The sequence below is a fragment of the Pleuronectes platessa genome, chromosome 10 (assembly GCF_947347685.1).
Source record: "Pleuronectes platessa chromosome 10, fPlePla1.1, whole genome shotgun sequence".
Lineage (NCBI taxonomy): Eukaryota > Metazoa > Chordata > Actinopteri > Pleuronectiformes > Pleuronectidae > Pleuronectes > Pleuronectes platessa.
The window spans coordinates 5,033,685-5,060,747 of record NC_070635.1 but is presented as its reverse complement, the minus strand read 5'-3'; the positions used below and the strand labels follow the sequence as shown (position 1 = coordinate 5,060,747).

Below are 27,063 nucleotides of genomic sequence, written 5' to 3'. Positions count from 1 at the left end.
TGCTTAAAAACATTGTTTAATCAACTGATGCCAAATTCTTTATTTTGACAGACTTGCCAATGAACCCATTCATCATTACAGCTTAAAATCAAAACCAAATCTGGTATCTTTCACTTAAGACACATATTTCAAGTCAGAGAAACAAAGACGTGCATCTTTTTTATGGAAAACTTTAATGGATTTTTAAAGTAATGTCTTGTTAGTTGAGTACATATAAATGTTCTATCCTAGCTACAGTCGAGGCCCGATATCTTTAGGAACCAGACGAGTGCCTGTATAAAAAACACTCCATCACATGGTGTCTTCTCAGGGCTGGAGACACAGGGCTAATCTGACATCAGGCCGTGTGCTGAAGTAAATTTAGTCCAAAAATCGATGTTGTTCAGGGACTACAAATCCTCAAAAGACACACTGTAGATACAGACACAGACGTAAATCAATAATAAACTTGTGTGTCTGGACACGGCTGTTTTTCTCTCTACTTGTAGAACTCGTGCTCCTGCTCATCCTTCTTGATCACGGTCTTGTAAGCTTTTTCGAAGTCTTTGGCCAGGACGATATACCTGTTCTCACGCACTGCCAACATGCCAGCCTGAGAGAGGCGAGGAAGAGACAAACACAATAATTCATCTTTAATTGTTCTGTACATAAATAAAAGTTTATTCATTTTCCTATTTAAAGCTTTAGCTTACCTCTTGGCAGATGGAGTTTATATCAGCTCCAGAGATCTTGTCTGGTCTGGCCACATCTTCGCATCCGTTAAGGATAACACAGAAATGCAAATATACAAGAGATGCCTGTTCACTGAAAACATTTTTTCCCCCTAGCTTTCTGATTCACAATTCGCTTTTGTATAGTTGAGTTTGAGAGCAGCATATAGAGAGTGACTACACTGTTGTCAGGAACAAAGTGTGGTAGCTCCAGCAGTGCTGTTATTAGCACATCGAGTGTGATGTCGACATCTCTGCAAACACCCGATTTGACACTGCAGAAGATAAAATAACGACTTGTCCAAAGTTCTTACGACAAAAAAAATGTAGAGCTGTGGGTTTAATGTAAAACTAATGCAAACGAGGGACTAAAAGGCAAAATTCACAGGTGATAAAGTCTGAAATAAGCTCGACCTGAATGACTGATTTATAATTATAAACAGGAAAGAGGCAGTGTTAAGGCTGCAAGCCTTAGTGAGCTAAAGGTTATATGAAGTGCTTTTCACTTGTATGCTTTCAGAATACAATTAAACAAAAATGATAGTTCTTAGATGTAGAGAACAGCTGAGTGTGACTCAGATATTTTAAATATGACTACCTTCAGTGGTCCTGTCTCAAACTGCTTCAGAATAAAATATCTCAAATAACAAGGTATGGATGATTATCGGTCATCAAGAGTAGATATGTTGACAAGTTTTAGTTTTCAAACACGAGTTCAAATTATCTAAACGGCAAAAATATAGCAATTCGTACTATGCAAAAAATACCCTCTAAAAAGGATAAGTTAATTTCTCACCCTGTTACAAACAAAAACCAATGCTGTTATTGAGCAAAAGGATACAGTCCTCCAGGTCAACCTCCTCGGAGAGGTTCATTTTACTGGTGATGGTGGAGAAAATGAGACGTTTCTGCCTGCGGTCGGGCAGGGGGAACTCAATCTTTCTGTCCAAACGACCAGGACGTAGCAGGGCTGGGTCCAGTGTGTCTGCTCTGTTGGTGGCCATGATCACCTAAAGGGGGTTCAAATGTCAACAGAGATCATGTGAGCATATTGGTAAGCTGTAAACATATCGTGATACAACTGTTGCTTTTAGTTTACTGAAGGGATGAGAAATTCACCCAGGATACATTAGGGCAGCGATTCTTGACAATCCTTTGAAACATGAATCGCTCAACAACTGCTCAAGCTTTGATGCAAGATACAAAGGTTAGTTTTTCATCTAGAAATTTACTTTTACATTACCTATATTGCCATTGCTATTTGCAAACGGAAACTCAAGGACCCCCCCCATGTTCTCCTTCTATTGGACAACAGTATCCATCTGTTTCAACATGCTCTCTGATACAAATCAGACCCTAAGAGGCATGATAACAAACTGCTGCCTCACCCAACCTGTCTGAACTCAATTCTAAGGCCATTACTTGCATCACAACGCCACTTTACATAATGCCGTCAGGACACAGTTCAGCGAAAGCCTAATACTTTCAGCTGCCGCAGCACTAAATAATACATCCCACCAAAAGCCCAGCTCTTAACTCCTGTTTGCTGGGCCGTCACTCTTTTCTATTTCATGAGACACATTCGTAGGGAAGACTGTGAAATGACATAAATAAGAAAATTGCAGACACTGACTGTAGCAAGGAGACTGATGCAAAGTTACAGCTATACAGGAAGCTCAACTCCTCCATAAAATATGATAACTCGGTTCCCGGAAGTATAAAAACAGCCCCCTTCAAGTCAGAGCACTTATGTGTGTGCAAATGGCATTTAGGCAAAATGTTGATTTAAGGTTTGAAAAATGTCAATATAAGCTTCAGGGGTGTTTTTGAAGCTGAATGACAGTGTTGATGGTGGTGTGAATGAATGTCTGGTAGGGGGGGCAGGACTTTAGTGGCTAGGATGACGCACAGTGCTCCATCACTGGCAACATGACTCAGCAAATATGCGGATGGTTGAGTCTCAGGGGAAACTGTTAAGTTCGTCACAAGGGAGATGGACAGGACTCACCTTGACATTGACGTTCTGGTCGAAGCCGTCCATTTGATTAAGCAGCTCAAGCAAGATTCTCTGCACCTCCCTGTCAGCTGCAGACGAAAACAACAAACAAGTTACATCACCGTGATGTTACTTACAAGGATGTAATCAGGCTGAATCTTGACTTTTCCTTGTGAGACACACAGATTCTTACCTCCAGTCTGTGCATCAAAGCGCTTAGTGGCGATGGCATCAATCTCATCAATGAAAATGATGGCAGGAGCATTTTCTTTCGCCAGCCGGAAGACGTCACGCACCATACGAGGGCCTTCACCCAAATACTTCTGAACAAACTCAGAGCCAACCACACGGATGAACGCAGCTGAAGAGAAAGACAGATGATATTAGCTATCACTTGTCAGTATAAATGTGTTGTTTTGAGTCATGACATTTGAGTATAAATAATATATAGTTTGAATTCATCCTGTGTTGTCAACACAAAAGAGGAAAATTAATTAGATGTGGCTACAGGCTTCCTCATGTGCTCCACTGTCTGGACAGGAAATATCAAACCTACTTGTGCAATTTGACACAAACATAATATATAAAAGTATATATATACAAGTGAGGGACAAGAGGATAATAATATTATTATTATTTCGTTCATAAAATAATCCTAATTCATAATCTCAATCGAGGTAAAGTTTGAAATAATTGTGATATTCATTTTAAGTTATAACTCCAAGCCCAACTGTAGAATTCATGTATACTGCTGCAGCAGCAAAGATGACCTCATAATATATGAAGTAGACACAAGTGTAGAAACGGAAGTCTCTACATAACGTTTGTAGTTGTTTGTACATTTCCTGTTCTGAAAGCAGAGCTGACTTGAGATCTGAGCCTGCACTTGAAGTGACCCCACAGTTGAATCCTGCAGGTAGGCTAATGTCTAATTTGGTTAAAAAAGCAATACAAAATAAAACAAATACACAGATGAAGTCCAGTAAAATAATTCCAATGACGTAATGTCCTGTGCAGTGAGAAGAGGTGTGTGGTTGGGAGGACTTACCTGTAGTGTGGTGAGCCACAGCCTTGGCCAACATGGTCTTACCACAACCGGGAGGTCCGTACATAAGGACACCCCTGGGTGGGTCAATACCAATCTGGGACAGTAAGCAGACAGGGATTGAAAGTTTAGTTCTGTTTCTCCGCAGCTGCTTCTCTATTGTTATGCAAATTGTTTCATTCAAAGGCCAATCTATGATATTATCCTCCATTTTGTTCATTGAGCGTATAAATGTCTATCTGAGCTGAAATTACACATTTCTGTTGAATATCTGACCTGTTTGTAGAGTTCAAAGTGAGTAAGTGGCAGCTCCACTGCCTCCCTGACTTCCTGCTTCTGGATATCCATACCACCAATGTCAGCATACATCACATCTGGCTTTTGATCTGGGAAACAGAGAAAAGCTAAGTTATACCATCTCTAACATTCAACTAAATAACAAAAATATCCTCTTGGGCATTCTAGTTGATGAAATACTGTCTGTGGATTAGGAAACAAACTTGAATGACAGCTTGATAGTAAACAAATATTAATAAAATCTTTTGACATGCTACTAGAAATAAAATAAGCTCAACACAGCTTATAAGACATAATCACTGTCACACTCTGTTGAGCTTCTAGGGACTTAAACAGGTCTACTGATCATTCAACCTGAAATCGTCTGGGATAGAGTGACACTGAGTGTTTTACCTGACGTCAGCATCATGATGCTGCTGTCAGCTTCAGGAGGGAGCACATCTACCAGGGCGTTGCTGTGTTTGTGCAAGGCCACTGAAGCGTTGGGCTTCAGCAGCTCTCTGTCGATGGTGCTCAGGATGCGCACATAGTAGTTGGACCCTAAGACAGAAACAATGGTGAGTAAAATGGAAAGAGCAGAGAACAGAACACACTACAGACTCCAAACATGTTCTCACACTGAATAATTCAAATCTGCCAGTACAAAGTACATTTCATCTAGGAGTCTCAGAAGACTGAAAGCCAGAACATGATGAAGCATTCAAATATACAGCTTGCATGCATCATTTGCTATTACATTAATATTTAGTTCATATTCATTACTTTCACAGTCATTTGGCGTTTTAAAGAGGTATACAACGTTGTGTTCCATAAATCTCTTGGAAATTTAACACTATTAAGAATTTAATTATCTATTAAATCGATAAATAGGTCCCATTTCCAGGTATAGCTACACACAGTTATTTTAAGGCATAGGTCTAAATATGTTTTTTTTTAGGGTTTATAAGTCCATCTTGGGTTTGTGTAAAAAAGTCACGGGTCCTTTTTGGGTCAGACATACAGAAGCTGTGTGGAGCTCTATGGGACTGGTCAAACAAATTTTGATCTCCATAATTTATAATAAAATCATGGCAGAAAATAATACAATTAGTTTTTTTCTTTTGAAGATACCTGTAGTGGAGCCAACAATAGCCGTATTCTGGTCAACAGCTTCCAGGAACTGGCCAATGACGAGTGGGATGCTCTGTATCCTCTTCACCTCCTCCTGAGCGTGGAGAAACTCCTTCTTTAGGTTTTTCTGTTCATCTTTAATGTACTCCTCCTGCACCTCCAGGAACTCCAGCTCCTGCTGCAGCTTCTGCAAACAAATCAGGGAAAGAGAGCAAGAATTTAGTGCGAGAACCTGCTGGATATTAATGTAAACATAAATCTTCTTGCTGAATAATAGACCCAGGCTGCTTCGAAATTAAAACCTTGACTAAAAACAAGATTTAAGGAAAACAGCACCTTTGGAATAAAAAAGTACGTGAAACAATCCCTATCTTAATTTGATTGTATAATTTTTAATATCTCTTAATCAGTTAATATCAGTACTGTTGCTGAGAGTGTGAATGTACTGAGGTGTTGTCTGCAGATCATTATACACATTTATTTATGACATATTCTCTGTTAAAATGCACTGGACCCCTGGTTTATCTGTAAGCAACATATTATATGAATCTTTTTCTGTGAGGAACCTCTAAGTATACGCTTAGGTGAACTTTACAATAATTACTTTATGGTATTTTAGACATTAGGGCTGAGCTAAATGTTTCAAAGCTGAAACAACTGTCACGGTAATCTACGTCAATATGAGTAAGCAAAAAATGCTGTGTTTCTTATGAATGCATCCGCTCAAAAATCCCAATGTCCAATAAAAACATGTAAGCAGATCACAGGCCTCTGTTTTCCATGGAGATGCCAGATAAAAGCCTCCAGTTTAGTCATGACCACACATGTGTTGGTTCATGAGCAGGTAACTGACCTTATATCTGCTGTACAGGTCCTCGAGATCCTCTGGTTCAGGTGCCAGGAAGGACAGCCCTGTCTGGGGTCTGGAGCTCAGTGTTGCCGGCATGTCTTCCTGCCAAGGTGACAACGACACAATACATTTAAATAGGAGCCAACTACAGCAGTCAACACCACACAATGGTGACGAGGCTCCGCTGCATTTCAGAAGAGCATCATGCTGTTTGAGGTGCATACTGATTTTCAGCCCAAGATGAAAAAGGACAAGAAAATGAGTTTGCAGATAAACAACAGCTGGATGTTCGGTCGACAGCTAAAAGGGACAAACACTAGCTTAGCTAACTGTTAGCATGTTGACAGCTAGCTTACTTTAACGGCGCACAGAAGCAAAAACATGACACGACACACACGGCGACAACATCTACACATCATCTAAACAATCAACATCCCTTCCAGGTTTAAATAAAACCACGCTTCAGGCCGTTTTACAGCCCTACAAACACCATGCTAACGCTAGCGGCTAACTCCCATGACATAGCATCCTCACCGAGCAGAGAATGAATTGGCAGGTTTACTTTTCGTCGGCGTAAACGAGCGATCAGACGCGCTTACACGACACGAGACGAACACGGACGCGCGAAACGCACGATTTTACACGTAAAACAGCGAACTGCGCAGAGTCAAACCCGATTTAAACCGCAAAAACAGACGCGAAACATTCTCTCTAATTCATACCGGGCTCTTCTCTACAGCTACGAGATCCTCCATGTTGGAATTCGCTTACCGACTGACGTTCTGACGTAGTGCGGAGGCGAAAGGTTGTCTGGGTAATGTAGTTCATTTCAGGCTTTTTGACTAGCTACACAGCTAAAGTAAATGTAGCCAAACAATACTAGTATTTCTAAAATACTCCAATGAAATTAAAAGTTTATCAGTGTGTTTCATCTAAATTGTACAAATTGATGTTTTCTTTACTCTAGAACGGGCCCTTTAGATTTAAAAACTATATATTTACATTGAGTCCGCTCTACGAAGGCGGCCATGTTTTTTTTACAGAAAGCCCGGACTGGACCAACTAAACATCTTTTGATTTTTTATGACAAATGAAGATGACCACCGGTTCTCTTTCTTGTTTGGAAGCGGAGGGTGAGGAGAAGGGTATTCAGCTGCAACATGACACTTCACCACTAGATGTCACTAGATTGTACAGACTGAACCTTTAAGTAAAAGTGAATATTATCAGAATATACTTAAGTTTCAAAGTAAAAGTAATCATTCTGTGGTAACATATCCTTTGTTGATTGATGTTGGCTGTCATATTTAACTTTGTTAGTGTGTTAATACTGATACAGGAACGTAAAAGCATTATACTACTGTTGTAGCTGGTTTATTTTAGATATTCAATAATCTATTATCAAGCTATTTTATTCATAAATAGGTCATTTAGGCCAGTGGTTACCCACCAAGAGGTCAACCTCTCTAAATGATCATAAAATACATTTGACAAGTAGAAAAGAAACAAAAATGATTATAAAATCGTTATCTGAAAAATGTCTCAAGTAAAGAAAAAATATTTACCTAAGGGAAGTATATTAGTAATAATACAAACTATGAACTATATTATCACAAGCTGATACCAGACATCATATGACCTCAGACTTATGTGGCTGGAAAAAAAAGTTGTTTGTATCCGGCTGCAGAGCTACCGCACTTCACACTTCTGCAAAACACACGTGAAACCGAGAGGCTGTGTGGGTGAATCTAAAGGAACATGAAATACCTGCACATCACCGAGGTTTCCAGTCAGGGTTGAAGTGCTTATGCGAAGAAAGTTGAACTGAGATCAGTTCAACTTTGAGTCCAGAATTTGAAGAAATTCCCTTAAGAAAGACTTAGACAGAGTTATCAAGTTCAAGAGTCCAAAAACAAGATCAACTTCATAAAATAAGCTTGTTCTCCAAAACCCTCAATCAACAGAAACACATTCTATAACTGTAATTTGACTCACTTTTTCTTTCTTTCACTTTCGATTAATTTGTTAGTATTTTAAGGTAAAAAGTAGAAAATAATTAGTTTTACTTCAAAAGAACCAATACACATGTTGTCATAAGTTAAGCAATGTTATCTTTGCAATATCAAAACAATAATAAAATACTGGGAGTTACACTACATCTAAACCAGATCTCTATATTGTCTGCCCCCAGAGGAAGTGGTGAGTCAAACTGCTCTGCAGTTACAGGAGGCAACATCGTCTTTTTTTCAACATTGTCTTTGGTCGGTAGAGTCATGATAAAGATCATTTTTCCTGAGTGGCATAACAGCGGAATTTTGACTAAATTGGGATGGAGAGCGTGGGTGTTTCTCAACTTTATGGTCTCAGGTAAAATTCACAATCATAATTGTCTTCCAGGCTCTAAATGCATTTTTGCAGGTAAGTCTAATTCATTCATGAAATCTAATCTTGAAAATGTCCCTGCTGACGCTGTTTGTAAGTGACCTGGTTTCATTCAGACCATTTTAATCTTTGTGTTGTGGTTTTTCTGATTTGGTGTTGACACGTGTACACAAAGAAACAAGTACCACGCTAGTCACACGTGACTCTCTCTGAGGTCTCGACAGGTTTTCCTTACTTTTGTTGAGGGTTAAAAAAACTGAGAATGTCACATCTTGTTAAGCCCCATGAGACAACTTTTGATTTGTGAATATGGGCTATATAAATACAATTTGATTGATTAACTGATATTCTTATTCTTATTAATAATTCTTATTATTCAGTGTCACATTCTAGGTCTTAAATCTCTTTTTCTATGATTAATTCAACACAAACTTTAACATAACTTACATTAGTGAATCGAGATACAATTTGACAATTTTTTTTTTTAATACTTATATTTCAAACCTTTGTTACATTGTTTTTTTTTATCAGTTTTTTTTTGTGTCATCAGTGAGTTTCGGGAATTTCAGTAGTTCCTGTCTCACAATGAATATTCTGCAACAAGTTTCCAAAACTGTTCAGACTTCATGAAACCTGTAGGTTCTACTGTCATTCAATTTACATGGTGGACTTCAAATACAAACATTTTAGATTAACCTTACAATTTAAACTTCAAACTACATCACTGTGACTGCACATACAACGGATAGTGAAATATGACAGTTACCTACATGCTGTCACTTTTCTCTGATCAGATTTTTCATGGCCCTTTCAGGCTCTTGCTGCCTGGTCACGGTTCACCAGCCCCCTGTGATCACCGCTGCTCTGGGTCATGATGTCATCCTGCCGTGCCAGCTCAGCCTCTCCCCCGATGAGACGTTGGTGACTGTACCGGTTCTGTACTGGGTGTTAATAACACAGGACGCTGAGGGGCACAGACTGTGGAAACCTTCTGAGATCTATGAGGGACGTGTACAACTCCTCGACGAAAACCCAAACTCTTTAAACAAGTCCATTCTTCTCAAAAAGGTCCAGTGGGCAGATAACAGGAAGTACAGTTGCAAACTCACCATCACTACACAGAAGGCCAAAAGTTTCAGGTGTAAAGGAAACAAGACCTTGTTGACGGTTTACGGTAATTCATGTTTATTGCTACAGTTGGTGGGGGTGTGGGGGATCTGAAGAGTTCAATAGAAAAACAGAACTCGAATAAAGTTTTAGTTTGTCAAGACTATTAAGAAAAGTTTTGTTAAATGAAATCAGGTTCAGGGTGAAGATTAGAGATAATGTATATTTCAGGATGGACTCTGCAATTTACAATGACTATTTTACAATTGATTGCAAATAAAAAAAGATTAAAACAAAAAATAAGCCAAAAGTGCAGGTGACCAAAAATTTATTTTTGAACATGAAACCTTACTTTTAATGTGTAATTCGAAAAATGGTGACATTTATAATATATATGCTCCTCCAACATCATATTCAAATGTAATTGTCACGTATGAGAACTTTAACAACTTGCAGCAACTGAGTGTACTTTCACGTGTGCCCATGCCTGTGTATCTGTGTATGTTTCTTTTCAGACGCCATGACCTTTAACCTCACCGCCCACAACGACTCTCTGCTCCGCTGTGAAATAAACGTGACACGGGAACCTGGATTCGTTTTGTCCATCGTTAACAACGGATCCAAAACACAATCTGTCGACTCGGCTCCGGGAGTCCCTGTAGTGGCTCGGCCCTACGTCACCCTCTCTGTGACCATCTCCCTCAGGGGCGGAGGAAAATACGAGTGTCAGCTGCACCTGAATAAAGACCTGATAACGAAAAGCATCTTCCACCTGCCTCTGCCTGGTAATGATCCACCCTCCTCATCTATTGTGTCTCATATTCTAGTTTACAAGAGGTGTTCAGCACATAAACCGAACAGCTTGTAGTACATGTTAATGAAAACATAAAGGGGCAACAAAAAGTCCAACTTTGCCAGGCAAAAGCAGTAAGGGTTGGGACGAGCCCTAAGTTTGTCCCCCGGAGGTTGCAGCCCCTGCATTGACACACAGCTATAGCCTGTATAAGAAGATGAACTACATGATGGCTCCCAAAAGTGAGGTCAAACTATCTTGTTCCCATCCTGGTGGCTGACTGAAAAATAAATCACATCCATGTTAGCAGATGGGACATGGACCAAACTAAAATGCTTTAGTTTGAAAAAGAGTCAGTTTTCTTGTCTTTTCTCTGTTCTTTTTTCTTTAAATTCTAATTGCCATTTACCGGATGACTGACTGCAGTAAATCCCAAACTCCCCTAATGCTTGATTCGATCTCATCATTAACATCAGTGGTTTTGTGTATCTCAGGTGTGGTGGAGTATCCAGAGCCGTGGGTCCTGTACGCGGCTCTCCTGCTGGTTCCTGTCCCCTTCCTGCTGGTTCTGGTACCTGCCCTGCTGTGCAGGTGCTGAGTCTTTGTCAACATCTGGCTGAAAATGGAGACGCAGCAGGGAAAGGGAGACATTTTTATCCTTACTTCTAACCCTGATAACAGCAAACAACAAAAGACATCTCAGGAAGACACTGCAAATGCATTCAAGGAGGACAACATTTGACATTGTGTATTCAAAGTGTGCAGTGGAATAATCTACATCTATGAGGTTAGTTAGGAGATATTTAAAGATATAATATTAGAGACTAATTCACCACCTTCATGATAAAATGAACATGTATACCTCTGGTTCTGTTTTCTCTATATCTTCTATTTTCCACAGTCTGCTCTGCTCCTCTGTTTTATTTAAACTAGTGCAGCACTATCACGTCAAGCCAGAGAGGCTTTGATTGGTGTCATCAGAACTTCACCTCTTCTGGTGGTGAGGTAAAGTAGTGATGATACTTTGTCTCCCTCTAGCGGTGACCGAGAGCAGCTGCACAAAACCACTGAGAGTGGCCACATCACCTCCCCCCACAACACACAAGATTTTAAAGGAGACATTTCCTTTTTTTCAGTTTCTCTTTCTTCCTGTGTGTTGTAGGTTAATGTCAAATCTCTGCAAGGTTAAAAAGCCCGAAGTCCTTTGTAATCAGAGCTCCTCTCCACCACAGACAAACGTGAAGCTCAAAGGATAAGATAAGATAGGATAAGATACATTTAATGTCCCACACACATGCACACATGCACACATGCACACACACACGACATGCAAGGGGGGGGATTTGTTTTCTGCTATGACCCATCTGGTGTACACAGGAGCACACACAGAGCAGTGGGCAGCCATGCACGGCGCCCCGAGGAGCAGGTGTTAGGGGAGTAAGGTGCTTTGCTCAGGGGCACTTAGACAGTGGGGTGGGGTAGGCAATTTGACAGTGTGGAACAGATCCAGGGGTTGTCCGTCCAGGTATGTTGATGTGTTTATATGTGTGAATGAAGGAATACATTTCCCCTTAATGTGTCTTGAATGGAGGATTCTTGTCCCCGGTGGTGTGGCTGCATGTGACTGAAGTTAATCCACACGTTTAAAAATAAATATATAAAAAGGGATGTCTGTGGAATTAGGGACAAGAAGGTCACTCACACACATACACATGCACACACACGTTGCATTCTGCAGGACGAGGACAGGGATGCAATCACCAGAGTAATCCTCACTGCTGGCATGATGAAATGGCCAAAATGAGAGATCAGCACACACACAACCACACACACACACACACACACACAACCACACACACACAACCACACACACACACACACACACACACACACACACACACACACACACACACACACACACACACACACACACACAGACTCAGTGGACTGATTCGTGGACAGCAGTGTACCTGTGAACATGTGACAACCGAGGCTCCAGAAACTCGGTTGTGATTTAAAAAGTCAAATTAGACGAGTTATTCAATTTAACCTCCACTTAGAATATTGTGTTTTCAATGCCATTTATGTGTCAGCAGGATTACTCAAAGCTACTCAGAGGATTCCATAAACATGTTTGTGTATGAGTGAGACATGACCAAAAGAAGAAATCCTAAATATATGGATCTGGATCAACGGGCGTAGCCAGGATTTTGTCTTTCCTAATCATGGTGAAATAGGGCGTCAGCCATGGCCCTTTCCGAGTGACCTTCTAGTTTTAAAATCCACTTGACAACGTGTCTGGTTGTGACTTTGACGACATGTGAGAAGTTGTGATAAACTGCGTCATATTTGAAGGATAAGTACGAATTTATAGTCGATAAATCTAAAGTCCAAACTCAAAGACGTCCACAACATAAACAAGTCACAAGAGGGCAGGATCCTAACAGCCAGTTGCAGATGTTATTGTAATACGGCCATTATTAAAGGATCCTTCAGTATCTCCTTAAATTATCTCCATGTTTTTTATGATGTAATGAATGTTTACTAGTGAATTTGACCTTACATATTCTTGTATGACATTTGAATCTTAAATCTTGAACCTGTTGAAAATAACTTTTTGTGAATCTCTTTGAAAATGATAGTTTCTAAAGTCTCCCTTTTGACGTCATACGCATATAATTCTCATTCATGTCCCTGTCCAGTCTACACATGACTGATATAACCATCACATTAAATCACTGTTACCATAACGAAGGCTCTATACCTCTGTCCTCCTCCTCCTCCTCTTATATCTCCATCCATCCCTTTGCAGAAATGCATCACTCCTCCTCCTCCCCCCTGTATGCACCTCCCTCCCCACAGCCTTCACCCATCCCAAAGACTGATTAGCGCTGCATCCTTCCACTCACAAACGCTCTCACACACACACACACACACACGCGCACACACAGTAATCTCTGGAGGGTTCTTTCCTCCCACTGGCTCCCTGTGACTGTGGCGTCGGCTCCAGAATGAAGACGCGGTTCTGCAGAAGGTATTTCCCTCCGTGTGTCTCTCCTGGAGCTGGAATGCGATAAAGTGAAAAGAGGAAAGAAGAGGTTTTTATTTAATCTTCAGACGCCACAAGCTCTCGGATGTTCCCGGAGGAGCTGTGATGGACCGGCCACCCGTCGATACCCATCAGCTGGAGGACAGGTCTGAAGGAAACCAGCGAGGAAGAGCGCGCATCATTTATTTGATTTGAGGTGAGAGAAGCTGTGGACAGCAGAAGATGCTTTTACGCACATAGCCACGCGTTATTTTTTTTAACTCCCGCAGGAATGCACGGAAGCTTTGCGCACTTTTGTAAACCTCCAAAGACGCGCAGCAGGCGGACAGCGGTGTAAACAAACCCCTCCCTCCTCCGAACGGTGCCTTGCACGACTTCCACACTGCCTCCATGTGAGCAGCGGTGCCACCTGTGCTGCTGATGTGAGCACCGTGCGCACGCAGCGGCAAACATCTGGCTCCAGTTGTGTGCGCGCAAACAGCGGATGGTTTCACACGGATGAGTAAAGAAGCAGCCCGGGACCGAGAGAGCTTTGATCTACAGAGACATGTAGTTTTGGAATCTGAAGAATAAAACACTGACACAGATTTTGAGGCAAAACCCAGAAGGATAATTGTTCTAACAAAGCCAAAGACAGGAGCAAGAGGAGGATCCACACATGCTTCCATTTGTCAATTCCATTTTATTTTGGCTCAGGTCAAGTTTCCAGTCAGGGGAAGGGTCAGCGAGTGCAGCTGGATGTTTCCTCACACATGCAGCATTTTGACATTTGAACAGACTTTTTGAAACTGCACAATCACCTGCAGGCGTCTTCCATCTTCCAGCACCAACTCCCTCGGACACCTCAACATCCGAGTTAAATCAGATCTCAGTCTAATTTTGGCTTTAAAGTGTTGCTCACTGACTTGTCTGCCAGTCAGGATACTGGCATCACCTAGAGCAAACAGCCTCATTGTGCAGGAGGCCTGGGGGGGGGGTGTGCCACCGAGTATAAATAGTTGAACAAAGAGGCCGAAACCCGAAACTCTGAGTGATTCCTCCCTCTGGTAACTCTAAACCCTCACACACTCACAGACTCGACCACAGAGAGAGAGATAGAGCCCGGGATGTGAAGAGCGATCGTCCACCCTCCTGTAGACGTGCTTGAGAAGATCAGACCAGCAAGAGGACCCACCCACCCCTTCCTCCTGCCTTTGGATCAGCTGAAAAGAAGAAGAAGAAGAAGAAGAACCCAAGTGGACCACACCCAGAGCCCCAACAGCATCAGGCAGGAGCCTCCTCCTCTCACTTCTCAGACTTTTTACCCGCGACAAGGACGGCTTGTGTATCTTTCTGCTCATCAGGAGAACTGGAATATCTGCTTTGTCTGCCTGTGTGTGTCATATTTCTCAGTGTGTGTGTGTGTCTGTGTGTGTTTTGACGCCACTAAGAGCTGCCACCAGTCCTATGTCTCCTGCCAGGATGTCTGCAGGACCAGAGCTGCTGCTGCTACCTCTGGTCCTCCTGGTGCTCCAAGGTGAGTGGGGGGGCAGCGTTCACCAAAGACATGAACGTGTGGGCCACCGTCCGTTTCTCCTGTTCCCTGTCTGCGCCGTGTGTTTACTGCTGAGGTGTCTCCTGTGGATGGACACTGCTAGTTGGCAATGTTTAGGGGGGGGGGGGGGGACCTGTGTGTGTGTGTGTGTGTGTGTGTGTGTGTGTGTGTGTGTGTGTGTGTGTGTGTGTGTGTGTGTGTGTGTGTGTGTGTGTGTGGATGCAGATGAGCGAGTGCTTTGTGGTTCCATCACTGTGCTGGATTGTCTGCTGAAAGCCCAGCTGTTCAGTTTTTTTCTTCTGTTCAGAGTAATGAGATGAGGGGCTGCACACACACACACACACACATGCACGCACACACACACACACAGGGTTTTGTCTCAATGACTAGACCTAGACCTAACATTGCCCGAACATTCAAATATATAACATAGATAGATAGATAGATAGATAGATAGATAGATAGATAGATAGATAGATAGATAGATAGATAGATAGATAGATAGATAGATAGATAGAAATGTGTCTTTGTTTGAAACTGTTCTAAAATAATCAATCAATTATCACTGATTAATTATCTGTAGATAAACTCATAGATTAATCAAAAGGCTGGAGATCAGCTGAATGGACGTTTTCCGTGGTTCAATGTGGTGAATCCAGCACAAATGTTTCACTCACTTACTCCATATAACAGAGTGCTGCTCATAACCCCATAAGGAAATTCTGCTTCTCTACATTGTGCTGCAGCTGAAGGTCGATGTGTTTCTCCACTTGTCGAAATGGCCCTCGACCTTTCCCCTCCTCCCGCTGGAGTCGTTTGAGATATCATGACTCAAATCACCATCTTCACAAGAAGCTGTTTACTCCCATTTATTCTCCTGGAGCCGTAGAAACAACTTCCAGCTGACGTGAAAATAGCTTGAGCTCCATAATCCATCAACTTTAAGTTACTGTCAGTGCTGTGACACCAAGGAAGGGGAGGAGGAGGAGGAGGAGGAGGAGGAGGAGGAGGAGGACGAATGCTGCATCTTTCACCATCTGTCCTGAGAAATGTATGATCACAGCAGGCAGCTCTTTATTTATGACATCTTGGCTGATTTGAAAAACATAACTAAATGTAAAATAATCAAAGGGCATGAATTTAAAAAAGATGTTAACAGGTTGCAACCACGGACACAAAGTGTTCACCCTTTAAATCCCTCAATAGAAATCTGGGTAGAAAACTCAGTCCACATTAAAGGGAAACAAAACATGTTGTTTATCTAATGTTAGGTAACATGACAGGCAAATGAAATGCCAAAACTTTTGATGATTGCATGCTGTCGTCAAAGATTATTTTATTTTAAGCGCTGAGATTTAAAACCGAGCACAAAAAGGAAGCAATGCATTAAGAAGAGAGATTTACTGAGCACTCATCTCCGTCAGCCAGCTGCTCTTTGTCTCACGCTACACACATTCATAATGTCAAAAATCATCAGAATCACTGTAACGTCGTTATTCCTGTAAATGAAGCGGCCGCTCACTGGACGTATGACAGAGTCACAGAAGCAGGCGGATGTGCAGAGAGTCGAGTCAGAGACCAGACAAGGGAAGATTAGTTTGATCGACCTCGACGGACGGAAATAGACGTTCAGTCAAAGGACAGATGAGTTAGTTCAGGACTGAAGTGAGCGAGCACATCTGGAGCTGGTAGAGAGAGGATGAGGATACGAGGCAGGACAGGAAATTGGAGGGAATCGACCATAAGAAGAGGAAAAGGAAGAGACTGTGGCTGATTTAAAAGAAGAAAGAAAACTGCTGCATTTGCTCTTTTTCAGTTATTTTGAAATCTGTATTTAAATGTGCTAAAAAAATTTGAGTTGGAGTTTAAAATGTCCACAGACTCACACTGAGCTCCATCTAAATCAGGTCTGCAGAGGGGAACTCGGAAATATGATTAAAAGCAAAGCCCAAAATTCAACAGTACACAAAGAAAACCTTCAAATTCCAGATGTAATGAAAGATCTCCCAGAGTAATCCACAGATGTCAGTGCAAACGCCAAAGGTCTGTCTCCTCTAGAAAGCAGAAGGTTTTTAACCTGATCCGGATTGAAGCTGAGCTGCAGCCGGGCTCATCCGGGTCAGGACGGAGGCGACGCTGGGGGAAAAGAGCTCAGAAGCTTTTCTCGAAAGCAGCCCCGAGGATCCACCCACTTATAAACAGATGTTTGTTCCACCACCTCAGCAAAGGAGGTTATGTTTTCACCCCTGGTCCGTTGGTTGTTGGGATTTCCACAAAGCTTGGTGGAAGAATGGGACACGGGTCCAGAGAGAACACAGTCTCCCAGGAAATCATTCATGGATCTTCATGAGAGGAATCAGGCATATTTAGAGGATAGGATTTCAGGAGACCGTGGCGCTCTGGTACCATGAGGATAGAACAATCAGCAGTGTTATCTAATGCATGCTGCAGAAAGGCTCTTTGAGGACGGTCACAGGAGATCTCCATCAACCACGCCGTCAAGTTACTGTCCACTCCGTCTCTCCACTTTGCTGCATCTGCACAAATTGCAAATCACATTACGCAGAGGCTTCTCATCTTAAGTTGCAGGGTTTCGATGTGCATAAACCAATTACAGCCACTCAAGCGATGCACTACAGCGAATCATTTAAATGGCTGTTAGGTCTGATTCGTGGTCCGGCCATTTGCTGTAGGAATTGTATAGAAAAGTGTTCGTTGTAGTTTCTCCAAACTTTTAAAGTAACAGGTTAGAAATAAGGATTTTAAATTTAAAGAGCCACCCCTGCACAAAATGTCATGAATATTGGTCGGGTTATTTTGTGCAAAATCTTTCTTAAACCAACAAACAAATGGTCAGGGGTGAAAATAGAACCTAAAGGTGGTGGTCAAAATTGTGTTTTTCCCTCTGAATGTAAAAATAAACCTACTTAGTTCAATTAAAGTTGATTGTTTGCCGGATGTAGATCATCTGGGTCTAAATCTATTGGCCTTCACAAGCAGCAGACGTTGTAAACCAGGACGAGATTTATATTGGTGCACTTGGTGATGTTGTCCCACAGATCTGAAGAATGATCTTTAGCGGTATAACAGACGTTCACCAGTGCAGCTGCTGTCCAACGCCTGTGTCGTTACTAATGCTTTATGAGCAAGAGTGACGTACTCTTCATTTACAGCTCTCCTGAAAATGACATGTGTGTGTGTGTCTGTGTGTGAGAGTGTGAGTCTGTGTGTGTGTGTCTGTGCCACAGTCGAGGACAAACTTTATGAATCAGGACGTGAACAGTTTATTTATTTCCATGTATCTCAGTTACTGTTCAAGTGTCATCTGTTTTGACCATAGTCTTTATATATTATAGTTATAGATGAGAAGCCTCCTGATGGTTGGCTGCAGTACAGGTCATAAATTCCCTCCTCCTCCTTGTTAGTGGATGGGACATTGGGCAAAGTAAAAAAAGTCAAAGTACACGTCTCAAAAATGGTTTCTGTCACTTTAGGTTGATCACACTGATGTTTGCTCATACCATGATTGTTCTCAATATGATTGACAGCTGCGACTGACTCGTGATTGTTCAATAGAGGCGGGACATTGGTACCACGGCCCCACACCAATTAACAGACAGACAAAGTTCAACTTTTTGTGAGACTTTCATTTCCTAATTGTTAGTAAATAAGTAGGAGTAGTTTGAGGCTTGTCCATCCAAACCTTTTGTTCCATCTAGTGTGACGACAGTGGTTCAACATGTTTCTGTGGAAAGTCTCTGGCCTGTTTGGTGTCGAGGGAAATGTCACAGATGCATGGCATTTCCCCAGGTTACGTATGCCTAAAGTGTGTGTGTGTGTGTGTGTGTGTGTGTGTGTGTGTGTGTGTGTGCGTGTGTGTGCGTGTGTGTGTGTAGTGACCCAGCCATGGAAACCGATGTCATCCTCCCTCATCTCTTTTCGCTGTCGCTTATCCAATTTTCTCTCTAATCACCAGTTCAGCAAATCTGAACGACCCCTTAGCATTTCCTTTAGCTCCCACGCAGCGACATGCCAAACTAGCTAACCTTAGAGGGGTGGATGGCCTTTTGTGGTGCTAAAGCTTTAAGTCATCTTTTTTTATTTTATTTTTTATTTTACTTTATAGGCCTCAGGGCTGTGCAGCAACTGATATGAGGGATTAACCAGCCAGCCCCCCCCGTCAGGGAAAAAAACTCCTAATCTGCAATTTCTGGAATATCCGTTGCATAATCCTGAACCTCGCTCCACAGATTACACAATGGATTTAGCATTTTGTGAGGCCCTGCGTGTGATTCTGTGTGTGTTGTTGGTGAGAGTTGTTGCAGAGGCAGTTTGGAGCCTCTGACGTGCAGGTCATTTTCTGTCTGCTTGCATGTTTGTCTCTCTCTCTCTCTCTCTCTCTCTCTCTCTCTCTCTCTCTCTCTCTCTCTCGCTCTCCCTCTCTCTCTCTCTCTCTCTCCCTCTCTCTCTCTCTCTCCCTCTCTCGCTCTGTCTTTTTCGCTGTCGTCTTAATTTGCTGTCGTCAGCTCTGGACCGGCGGCAGCCTCCATGCTCACCTTGCACAATCTCTCAGTGTGTCACCGACCTCCCTCAGGATTACTGCCTCATAGTTTCTGTGTGCTGCTGTCCCTGCACCAGGTTTCCAACTGTCTCTGTTCCTTCTGTCCCTGCAAATTAAAGTTTTCCTCTCCGTCATCAAACCTCCTCTTCATCTCATCTTCATCTCCTCTTCACCTCCCTCCTCCTGTGTGTCAAACCTGTGATTGTAACGTGTCTCCTCCTGTCTGTCTTCCAGGTCTCACCTCCTTGATCTCAAAGCCTGCATGGGATGTTTCATTTTCCCGTGTCTATTTCTTTTTCTTTCTTTCACTCTGTCTCTTCTGTGTGTAAAAGCTGATATCCTAGAATCCAACACAGACTTGAGTCAAACTATCGTTGCATATTAATGTTAAACCTGCAATCTGGGATGTAAAGTCGTTCGTTACCATTTTACTGACTTTCACTGACATTCATTGGCCTCTGTTGGCAGCGGTGGGTTAGCAGCAGCACTGACAGCTGGTGCAGCTTCACAGCATTGTGTAATTAACACAAACGATCAGGTCACGTTTGTAACAGACAACAGAGCCAATTACAGCTGAGAATAAACCGGAACAATTAAATAATGCATCGATTGCTTTCTGTGAATATGTGCACCTGCTTCTCTGAGCAGTTCAGGACCAGCATTTGCAAACGATTCTTTGACTCAGGTCTGTTTTTATGTAGAGGTCCTCAGCAGAACCCCCCCTCCACACCCCCCCCCAGAAAACCTGAAGACCGAACACAAGCCCCAAGATTGTCTGAGTGCTTAAACAAATACAACAATTTAATTAAATGTACTGTATATAAATTATAAAGATAAAACTAATAAAATGCTAAGATAAAATCAGAGAAGAATCAGAAAGAAATGTGAAAAGTAAATTTGAATAAATCAATACAGAAATAATATATTTATAACAGACTAAGATTTATAAACAGATTCAAGGTAGTCAGAGTAATAGAAAAATAATAAAAGCAGTTGGTGGAGACCAAAAACAGAGATAAAAGGAGGATTGATAATAGTTCAAAGTCAAAGTTTGAAAACAAAATGCAGCTGGCGGTGATCCTCAGATCAGATGAAGTGAAATCCCTCATCGATGCCTGACGAGCTGAACAAAATGCAACTGATATTGACTCGAATGTGGCTTTGGACACTTTGCTATATTGGAGGTGGAAGTGATGAGTCGTCTTTCTCTGTTCGGACTGAATCCACTGATTTAGAATCAGATCAAGCTCAGGCTCGGTCTCAGTTTGTTCTCGGTGCATCTTGGTGGTTCGGGTCTGCTTTGGTTTTAAATGCATGGGCCAGAAGAAAAAGGCAGTTCATCTGTGTGAGCTGCTTTTTAGTTTCCAGTTCTGTGAAGTTTCTTACATTATGTTCTTAACCTTCTCTTCTCCTCCTCCCCCCTTCTTTTCTCCTCTCTCCCTCTTCCCTCTCTGCAGTGCATCATCCAGCATTAGGCTCCTTCTCCCCCTCGCTTTTGTAGAAAATGGCTAATACTGAAGCTTGTGCTAACTTTCTCCTCCTCTTCCTCCTCTTCCTCCTCAATCTCTGCATGCAGTGCGGTGGCCTTTCTATTTCTGTAATTCCTTTAATGACGCTGTAATGTTTGTATCCCAGGGAGTAAACAAAAAAACCTTGACTTCCTGGATTCATCTGATCAGCGTTGTGCTATGTGTTTCCTCTCCCTCATCCCCCTTCTCCTCCATCTTGCGATTTTGAAACAAACACTTCCCCAGAGGTCAAAGTTGAGAATAGCACACGATCATTGGTTGAGAGCGATGCTGAGGCCTCAGTGGAAACTGCAAGGTGCAGTGTGAGACAGAAAGCTTTGGAGTTGCAGGTGTGTAACTCCCGGCCGATGAGAAGTATGTGTCATGATGATGATGATCACATATATAGACTCACGCTTCTATATATGACGCCACAGCTCAGATACCGATTGACAGAATGCAAGAAAATAGTATCGCTCACTGCAACTTCTTTATTTCCTCTCGTTCACAAATTTAAACAAATCAAATGTCAACTCAAAGACAAATTAATACAATTTAGAACAATCTATGAAGTGAAGTGATGACGGGAAATAAAGAAGCAAAAAGGTTAAGTGGAATATAAACGTAGGAAAAAAAAGAACACGCATGCACCGAGCATTGGGAGCACGCAAAAATACAAAACCTACATTTGTCTTGTAAAATACAGTTTTTGCCTGCAAGTACTGAGACAGTGGAAAACACCAGAGCTCTGCCCACTTGTCAACCGCTCCCTCGAGTCACAGGAACGAAGAAAAAGAGGAAGGAGAGCGATGAAGTGCGATAACGTGACATTTCTAACTCGGTGGTCTCCCTCCTCCCCCCCCCATAGCATCTCGGTGCCATGGAGCCTGCGTGGAGGTGGACTCGGACACAGAGGCCGTGGCCAATGAGGGCTTCAAACTGGGCTGCATCTCCTGCAAGATGAGGGGCGAGGTGCAGGCCAGTGCCTCCGTCAACTGGTACTTCAAGGCTTCAGATGAGACCGAGTTCTCCCATGTAAGTAGTAACAGGACGAACCACGAGGTAAACTTTGATTAAAAGTAGTATTAAAGGGAAAGAAAAATGAAAATTCTCTCATTATCCACTCACCTCTCTGCCGATTGAGGAGGTGGGTGAAGAGTTTCACCGTGTTTTTCAGCCTCTCTACAGTAAATATGAAGCTACAGCCAGACGCTGGTTTGCTTGGCTCAGCACAAAGACTGGTGTTATGAGTTATTAGGTGTCCAGATTATGCAATTGATGAAATCAGCACAAATCCCCAAATAATACTTAAAACAACGTGGTTTTGTCTCTTCTGGGAAACGGCTGCGATGCATTTATCACGAGAGAGAAAGCAGAGTCTTGCATTTTTCATGACGGGGATTTCTTTCCCACACCCTTTGGTAGGCAGCACTTTTGCTTAGCTAAGAAGTCCTCACCACACGAAGCGAACAGGCCATTACAGTACAGAGCACTTTGAGCAGGACTGATCCCATTAGCCCACGGTGAAGCCATTTAAGGCCTCTGCTAATTCACCGGGAAGTGCTGCTCTAACTGCAGCTCGGTCAATAACGGAGGAGAGGCAGCAGCGGTGAGGATGTGGAGACTTTCCGCAATTACGACAGGAAGGCTGCAACACAACTTTGTGGGTTTGAGAAACAAAAGTCGTATCAAACGCAAAAGAAACGGCTCTTAAGTTAAATAATCAAAACTAGGGGATAGAAACCTTGACCACAGCTATTCTCCAAAGACTTGTTTATGTTCCCTTTACGCATTAAAAAATGATAAAAAACGTCACTGCCCACTTTGGAATGAATGTTAAGCGAAACCTCCACTAGAGGGCAGCTCAGAGTCAAAGGTCTCTGACACCAAGAGGCAAGATGATGGTGAAGGAGGCAAAACAGTAGAAAATGTTCCAGTTTAGAATTGCTGAACAACTCAGATAACTTCATCTCAAAAAGCTCCACTATTACTAAAAGGTTTTCTTTGGTCATGTGTCACTTGACCTATCGGCTACGCTGCGACCCTTGATTTCTATTTTGATCGGTGATACGGCTTCTCTCGTCCATATCCGTAAAAAAATATAGATTAAATCAAATGGACGGAGCTCTATCCTCTGGTGTTCTTGTGGAAGAGGTCAAAGGTGATGTTATGCCCGAAACACGGTCTCAACACTTTCAGATCATGTTGCTGAAAGTCTATTTTGCTTTGCCTCCCGTTGAAAGAAACACCACCGTGTCATTTTCCTCCAGCTTTACAGCTACGTAAACCAAGTGGCCGAAATCATCGACCCGCGTTTCTACAGGCGTCTGGGCTGGAACGGCAGCAAGCTCACCAGCGACCTGCAGGACGGCTCCCTCTTCATCCTCAACGTGACCTACAACGACACGGGGACCTTCCGCTGCGTATTCAACCGCACCCTCAAGTACTCCAACTACGAGTATCCAACCAACACCAACAAGAACATCACCATTACCGTGGTGCCGCAATGTAAGTGTTGTACTGCATGTTTGAGTCGGAACAAGTGAAACTACATATGTTGGTTTCGTACTGAGACATTGGGAGACCAGAGCTGCACTTATCAGACTTGTGAATGTGCTAAAGAGCCAAATTCAGCCAAATTTAGTTTCTGATGCCCCCTAGTGGTGAGAGAATGTTAAAGTAGGTGCTATATAAGTGCTTAAACTAGCTGAAGGGTGTCCCTCATGGTTCAATACTTGGTCCTAAGTGATTTCTATTGAGTGAAGCCTGCTCTTTTTAACCGAAGCTTCAATCAGCAGTGACCTTGTTTTTTTTACAGCAGAACTCTGACGTTAGACCTTTCAGTTTAACTGTATCTGCAGCAGCATTCAGGTAATGATGAGCTGTGACATGATTCAGGACAGGGGGCCCCATTTAAAAAAATGTATGGTCTGGAAAGAGCTCACAAATTGAATCTACCCCCCCCCCCCCCCCCCCCCCCCTCCCCTCCATACACACACACATACGTCTTATCTCGTCTTCCTCTCTGTGTCTGCAGTCACCAGGGGACTGGCATCCATCTTGTCCGAGGTGATGATGTACGTCACCATCATCGGGCTGCAGTTCTGGCTGCTGGTTGAGATGATTTACTGCTACAGGAAGATCTCAGTGGCCGGAGAGGAAGCTCTGAGGGAGAGCGCGTGAGTAACACAAACATACTGGTTAGAAACCAGCAAACAAGGCCACAGACCACTGGCTTTGTGATTTTAGAGGTTTGGTTAAAGACTAGAGTGTCTAATGTATATGATGCTTCTGGGATGATGCCGGACATTTGCACATAAATAGAACTACTTTACTTTTTGCATTGAAATGCTCCTGCAGAGATACAATCTGTCTCAATCTGCTCGTCTCAAAAATAACAAATATTTCTCCCTTTCCCTGACTGAGCTGATTTCTTGTTCTGATCCTGCTCCACTGACCTTTTCTTCTTTTTCTCCGTTCTGCCACCGTCTCTCCTTCAGGGCGGAGTATTTAGCCATAGCATCGGAAAGTAAAGATAACTGTGCAAGTGTACAAGTGGCAGAATAGCACTGGTAGGTCTGGATTCTCACTCGACTTGTCTTTCTTATTTACTGTTTCTTGCTTACGTCTCGGCTCCACATCGTTTATATTTTACATTATTCATCTGTTCTGGAAGTTTTATGTTTGTTCTTTATTTCAGGTCAAGAAACAATTCAAGACAACTTCCTCGAGGAATCTCACCGCCATTCTTTTTGCTCCACCTTCTCTCCTCTCACCGTCCCTCACCACCGCCCTCCATGCTCTCTCCACACGACGGGAAAATGGAACCACAGAGAGGCGACAGATCTCCACAGAGCGGTTCTTTAAAGTGACTTCCAACCAGAAGAATGAGAAAGACTGAGCTGTGTCCTGTTGTGAGGGACAGGGTGGACGCATCAGGTGGTGGTTCGACAGTACAGAGAGAGAGAGAGACCTGTACTGTATATACGTGTATAGTCTGCACAGATAATCCTTGAACACATGTAGAATGAACTGTAGGCCGACATTGTATATTCACTATTTGCATGCTAATGAGATTATTGTGTGTTGACATCAGGGTTCTATCGATAAGGTTTTCATCTATAAGTCCATTTTTCAATGAATCAACTTCAAAAATGAGACTCTGGAATCTATTTATTTTACTTTTAAAACACGATAAGATGAGGTCCACAGCTCATTTTTAGTCCGAATGTTCAGTGTTTCATTTCACAAGGATGAAAGCATCAAGTATCAGATATCCACCCCCCCCCCCCCCCCCCCCCCCAGGGTCTTACTCAAATGAGCCTCAATTTAAAGCGTTGGGATCCTGCTGAATGTTTAGCTCATCACCTTCGGCTATTTGAAGGAGACTGAAGACATGTTTTCAGAGTTTACAGTCAACAGCCCTCAGGTAAAAAGATAAAAAGGAAACGAGACACCGTGAATTCAAGGTAAACGTTACTGGAGTCATGTTTTAATGTTTTTCGCATGTGACTGAGAAAGCAGCTGAGACGAGACAGCTTCCTGTTAAACTCCGACACATCACAGTCATGTTTTCTGCTGCAGTGTTTCCCTTGATCCTCGGAGCTCATGGTGCACAGATCAACAATAAAACGTTTCCTGCAGTGACAACGGAAATTAATTTTAAACTTGGACACCAGCTGAATTTCTCGGCCACTTTCAGCTGAACACAGCAGGTTTGATTCGCTCTTTTGAAGATTAAGTGCACCTGAGGCTGAAAGTGTGACTTCCCTCGACATGTGGGACGATGACAGCGCCTCACTGGTGTAGATACAAACTACCAAAATCTGCTCTACACATTTCTCTCAAGGTAAAATCTGCAGTTTTTTCAGACTTTCCTTTCTGCAGTGTTGGAGAAACTTAAAGAGGTTTTGCAAATTGCTAAAAGAAACGTGTCCAGTGAGCCTTCGGGATTAACGAGGGTGGAAACCAAAGAGGGAAAAGCAAAGAGCTGAAGTGTTTGTAAAAAGATTAAAAAAGATGTTAAACCTGCTTCACTGTGTCCAGATGAAGTTATTGACTAACACCCAGGGGCAGCCAAAAACTGTCGCTCCTCGTGTTTATTCATCTTCTCTTCTCTACATTTTTTGAGGTGCAGAACAGGCCGACAAACACAAACCGAGAAATTCATTCAGAATATCTTTTTTTCTGACAGAATAAACAAAGAACACGATGTGGTTTTCTTTTTTTTATGAACAGACACAGAATGTCCAAATATTTGTATAATCTGCGAGGGGAGAGATTTAATATGTTTGGCTTCGCATCACTTTATATCATCATTAACGGCTTCTCCTGCACAGACGAATGGAAATGGCTGTGTACAGGTGTTTGTGTGTTTTCCTAAAACAACTTCAATCACTTCACGTGTAGATGTTGGAACGCTGGGAAAAAAACGTAATAAAATCCTTATGAGAAAAACCCAGTGGCTAAAGTTCATTGATGTGATGTAACGTGCGGTTGTCTACAAAGAGGTGTCCGACAATTTTTATATTCGTTCTCATCCTCGGTTTTAAAACAGGCCGAAGACAAACTCAACTTCAACATCATAATTTATCATTTGCAATAACAACGAAAAATCTACGAAAAATGTATTCAGCCACAAAGCTGTCTTCATTGAATATTGGTGAGGAAACAACGATTATAACAACAGTTATATCTGGATCTTGATGTTTAAAATTAGCATATTTAGGACAAACCCTCATGAAAATAAAATAATGTACGTAGGTAGGTGGTCGTGGAGTTTGTGGTTTTACCTCTTGACTGGATTAACTTGGAAAGTTTGTCTTTGGATGAAAGATTCTTTTCAGTCTCCCAACGTTTACTTAAACTGTCGAGTCATTCACAAAAACATTCTTCAGTGGCATGAGGTCACTGTGACCTTTAACCTTTAACCACTGAAGTCTAATCAGTTCATCAGAGTCCGAGTCACAACCGGTCAAAATCGGAAGAAAATTCCTTGGGATCAACGTGTTCACCACATCTGATTCAGGTCATCCTTCAATCCAAGTGAACACGAGGCCACGGTCACTCACGCTTCACTGGTGGGGGGGGGGGAATAAAACAGTGAACAACTCGGCCTCGT

The 27,063-nt window shown here is 42.4% G+C and overlaps 3 protein-coding genes across 4 annotated transcripts; 2 read left to right on the top strand and 1 right to left on the bottom strand.

Moving 5' to 3' along the window:
- Positions 1 to 154: 154 nt before the first annotated feature.
- psmc4 (proteasome 26S subunit, ATPase 4) lies at positions 155 to 6,791 on the bottom strand. The gene is made up of 11 exons (XM_053432863.1): positions 6,731 to 6,791; positions 6,012 to 6,110; positions 5,159 to 5,345; positions 4,442 to 4,588; positions 4,028 to 4,137; positions 3,755 to 3,848; positions 2,900 to 3,067; positions 2,719 to 2,795; positions 1,552 to 1,720; positions 693 to 748; positions 155 to 592 (listed from the first exon to the last, which is right to left on the bottom strand). Exons 1-11 carry the CDS (start codon positions 6,761 to 6,763, stop codon positions 479 to 481), a joined length of 1,254 nt encoding a protein of 417 aa, XP_053288838.1. The 5' UTR covers positions 6,764 to 6,791; the 3' UTR covers positions 155 to 478.
- A 1,421-nt stretch (positions 6,792 to 8,212) lies between these two features.
- LOC128449605 (uncharacterized) lies at positions 8,213 to 11,956 on the top strand. 2 transcript variants are annotated; one of them, XM_053432865.1, is made up of 4 exons: positions 8,213 to 8,375; positions 9,205 to 9,564; positions 10,013 to 10,282; positions 10,785 to 11,956. In XM_053432865.1, exons 1-4 carry the CDS (start codon positions 8,282 to 8,284, stop codon positions 10,886 to 10,888), a joined length of 828 nt encoding a protein of 275 aa, XP_053288840.1. In that variant the 5' UTR covers positions 8,213 to 8,281; the 3' UTR covers positions 10,889 to 11,956. The 2 variants fall into 2 exon arrangements, with proteins under 2 accessions (XP_053288840.1, XP_053288839.1); XM_053432864.1 differs by having other exon boundaries at positions 8,213 to 8,426.
- A 1,256-nt stretch (positions 11,957 to 13,212) lies between these two features.
- scn1ba (sodium channel, voltage-gated, type I, beta a) lies at positions 13,213 to 25,228 on the top strand. Its single transcript, XM_053432174.1, has 6 exons — positions 13,213 to 14,855; positions 21,811 to 21,977; positions 23,213 to 23,450; positions 23,980 to 24,121; positions 24,443 to 24,514; positions 24,643 to 25,228. The coding sequence occupies exons 1-5, from the start codon at positions 14,786 to 14,788 to the stop codon at positions 24,507 to 24,509; spliced, it is 684 nt and encodes a 227-aa protein (XP_053288149.1). The 5' UTR covers positions 13,213 to 14,785; the 3' UTR covers positions 24,510 to 24,514; positions 24,643 to 25,228.
- The last annotated feature ends 1,835 nt before the right edge of the window (positions 25,229 to 27,063 follow it).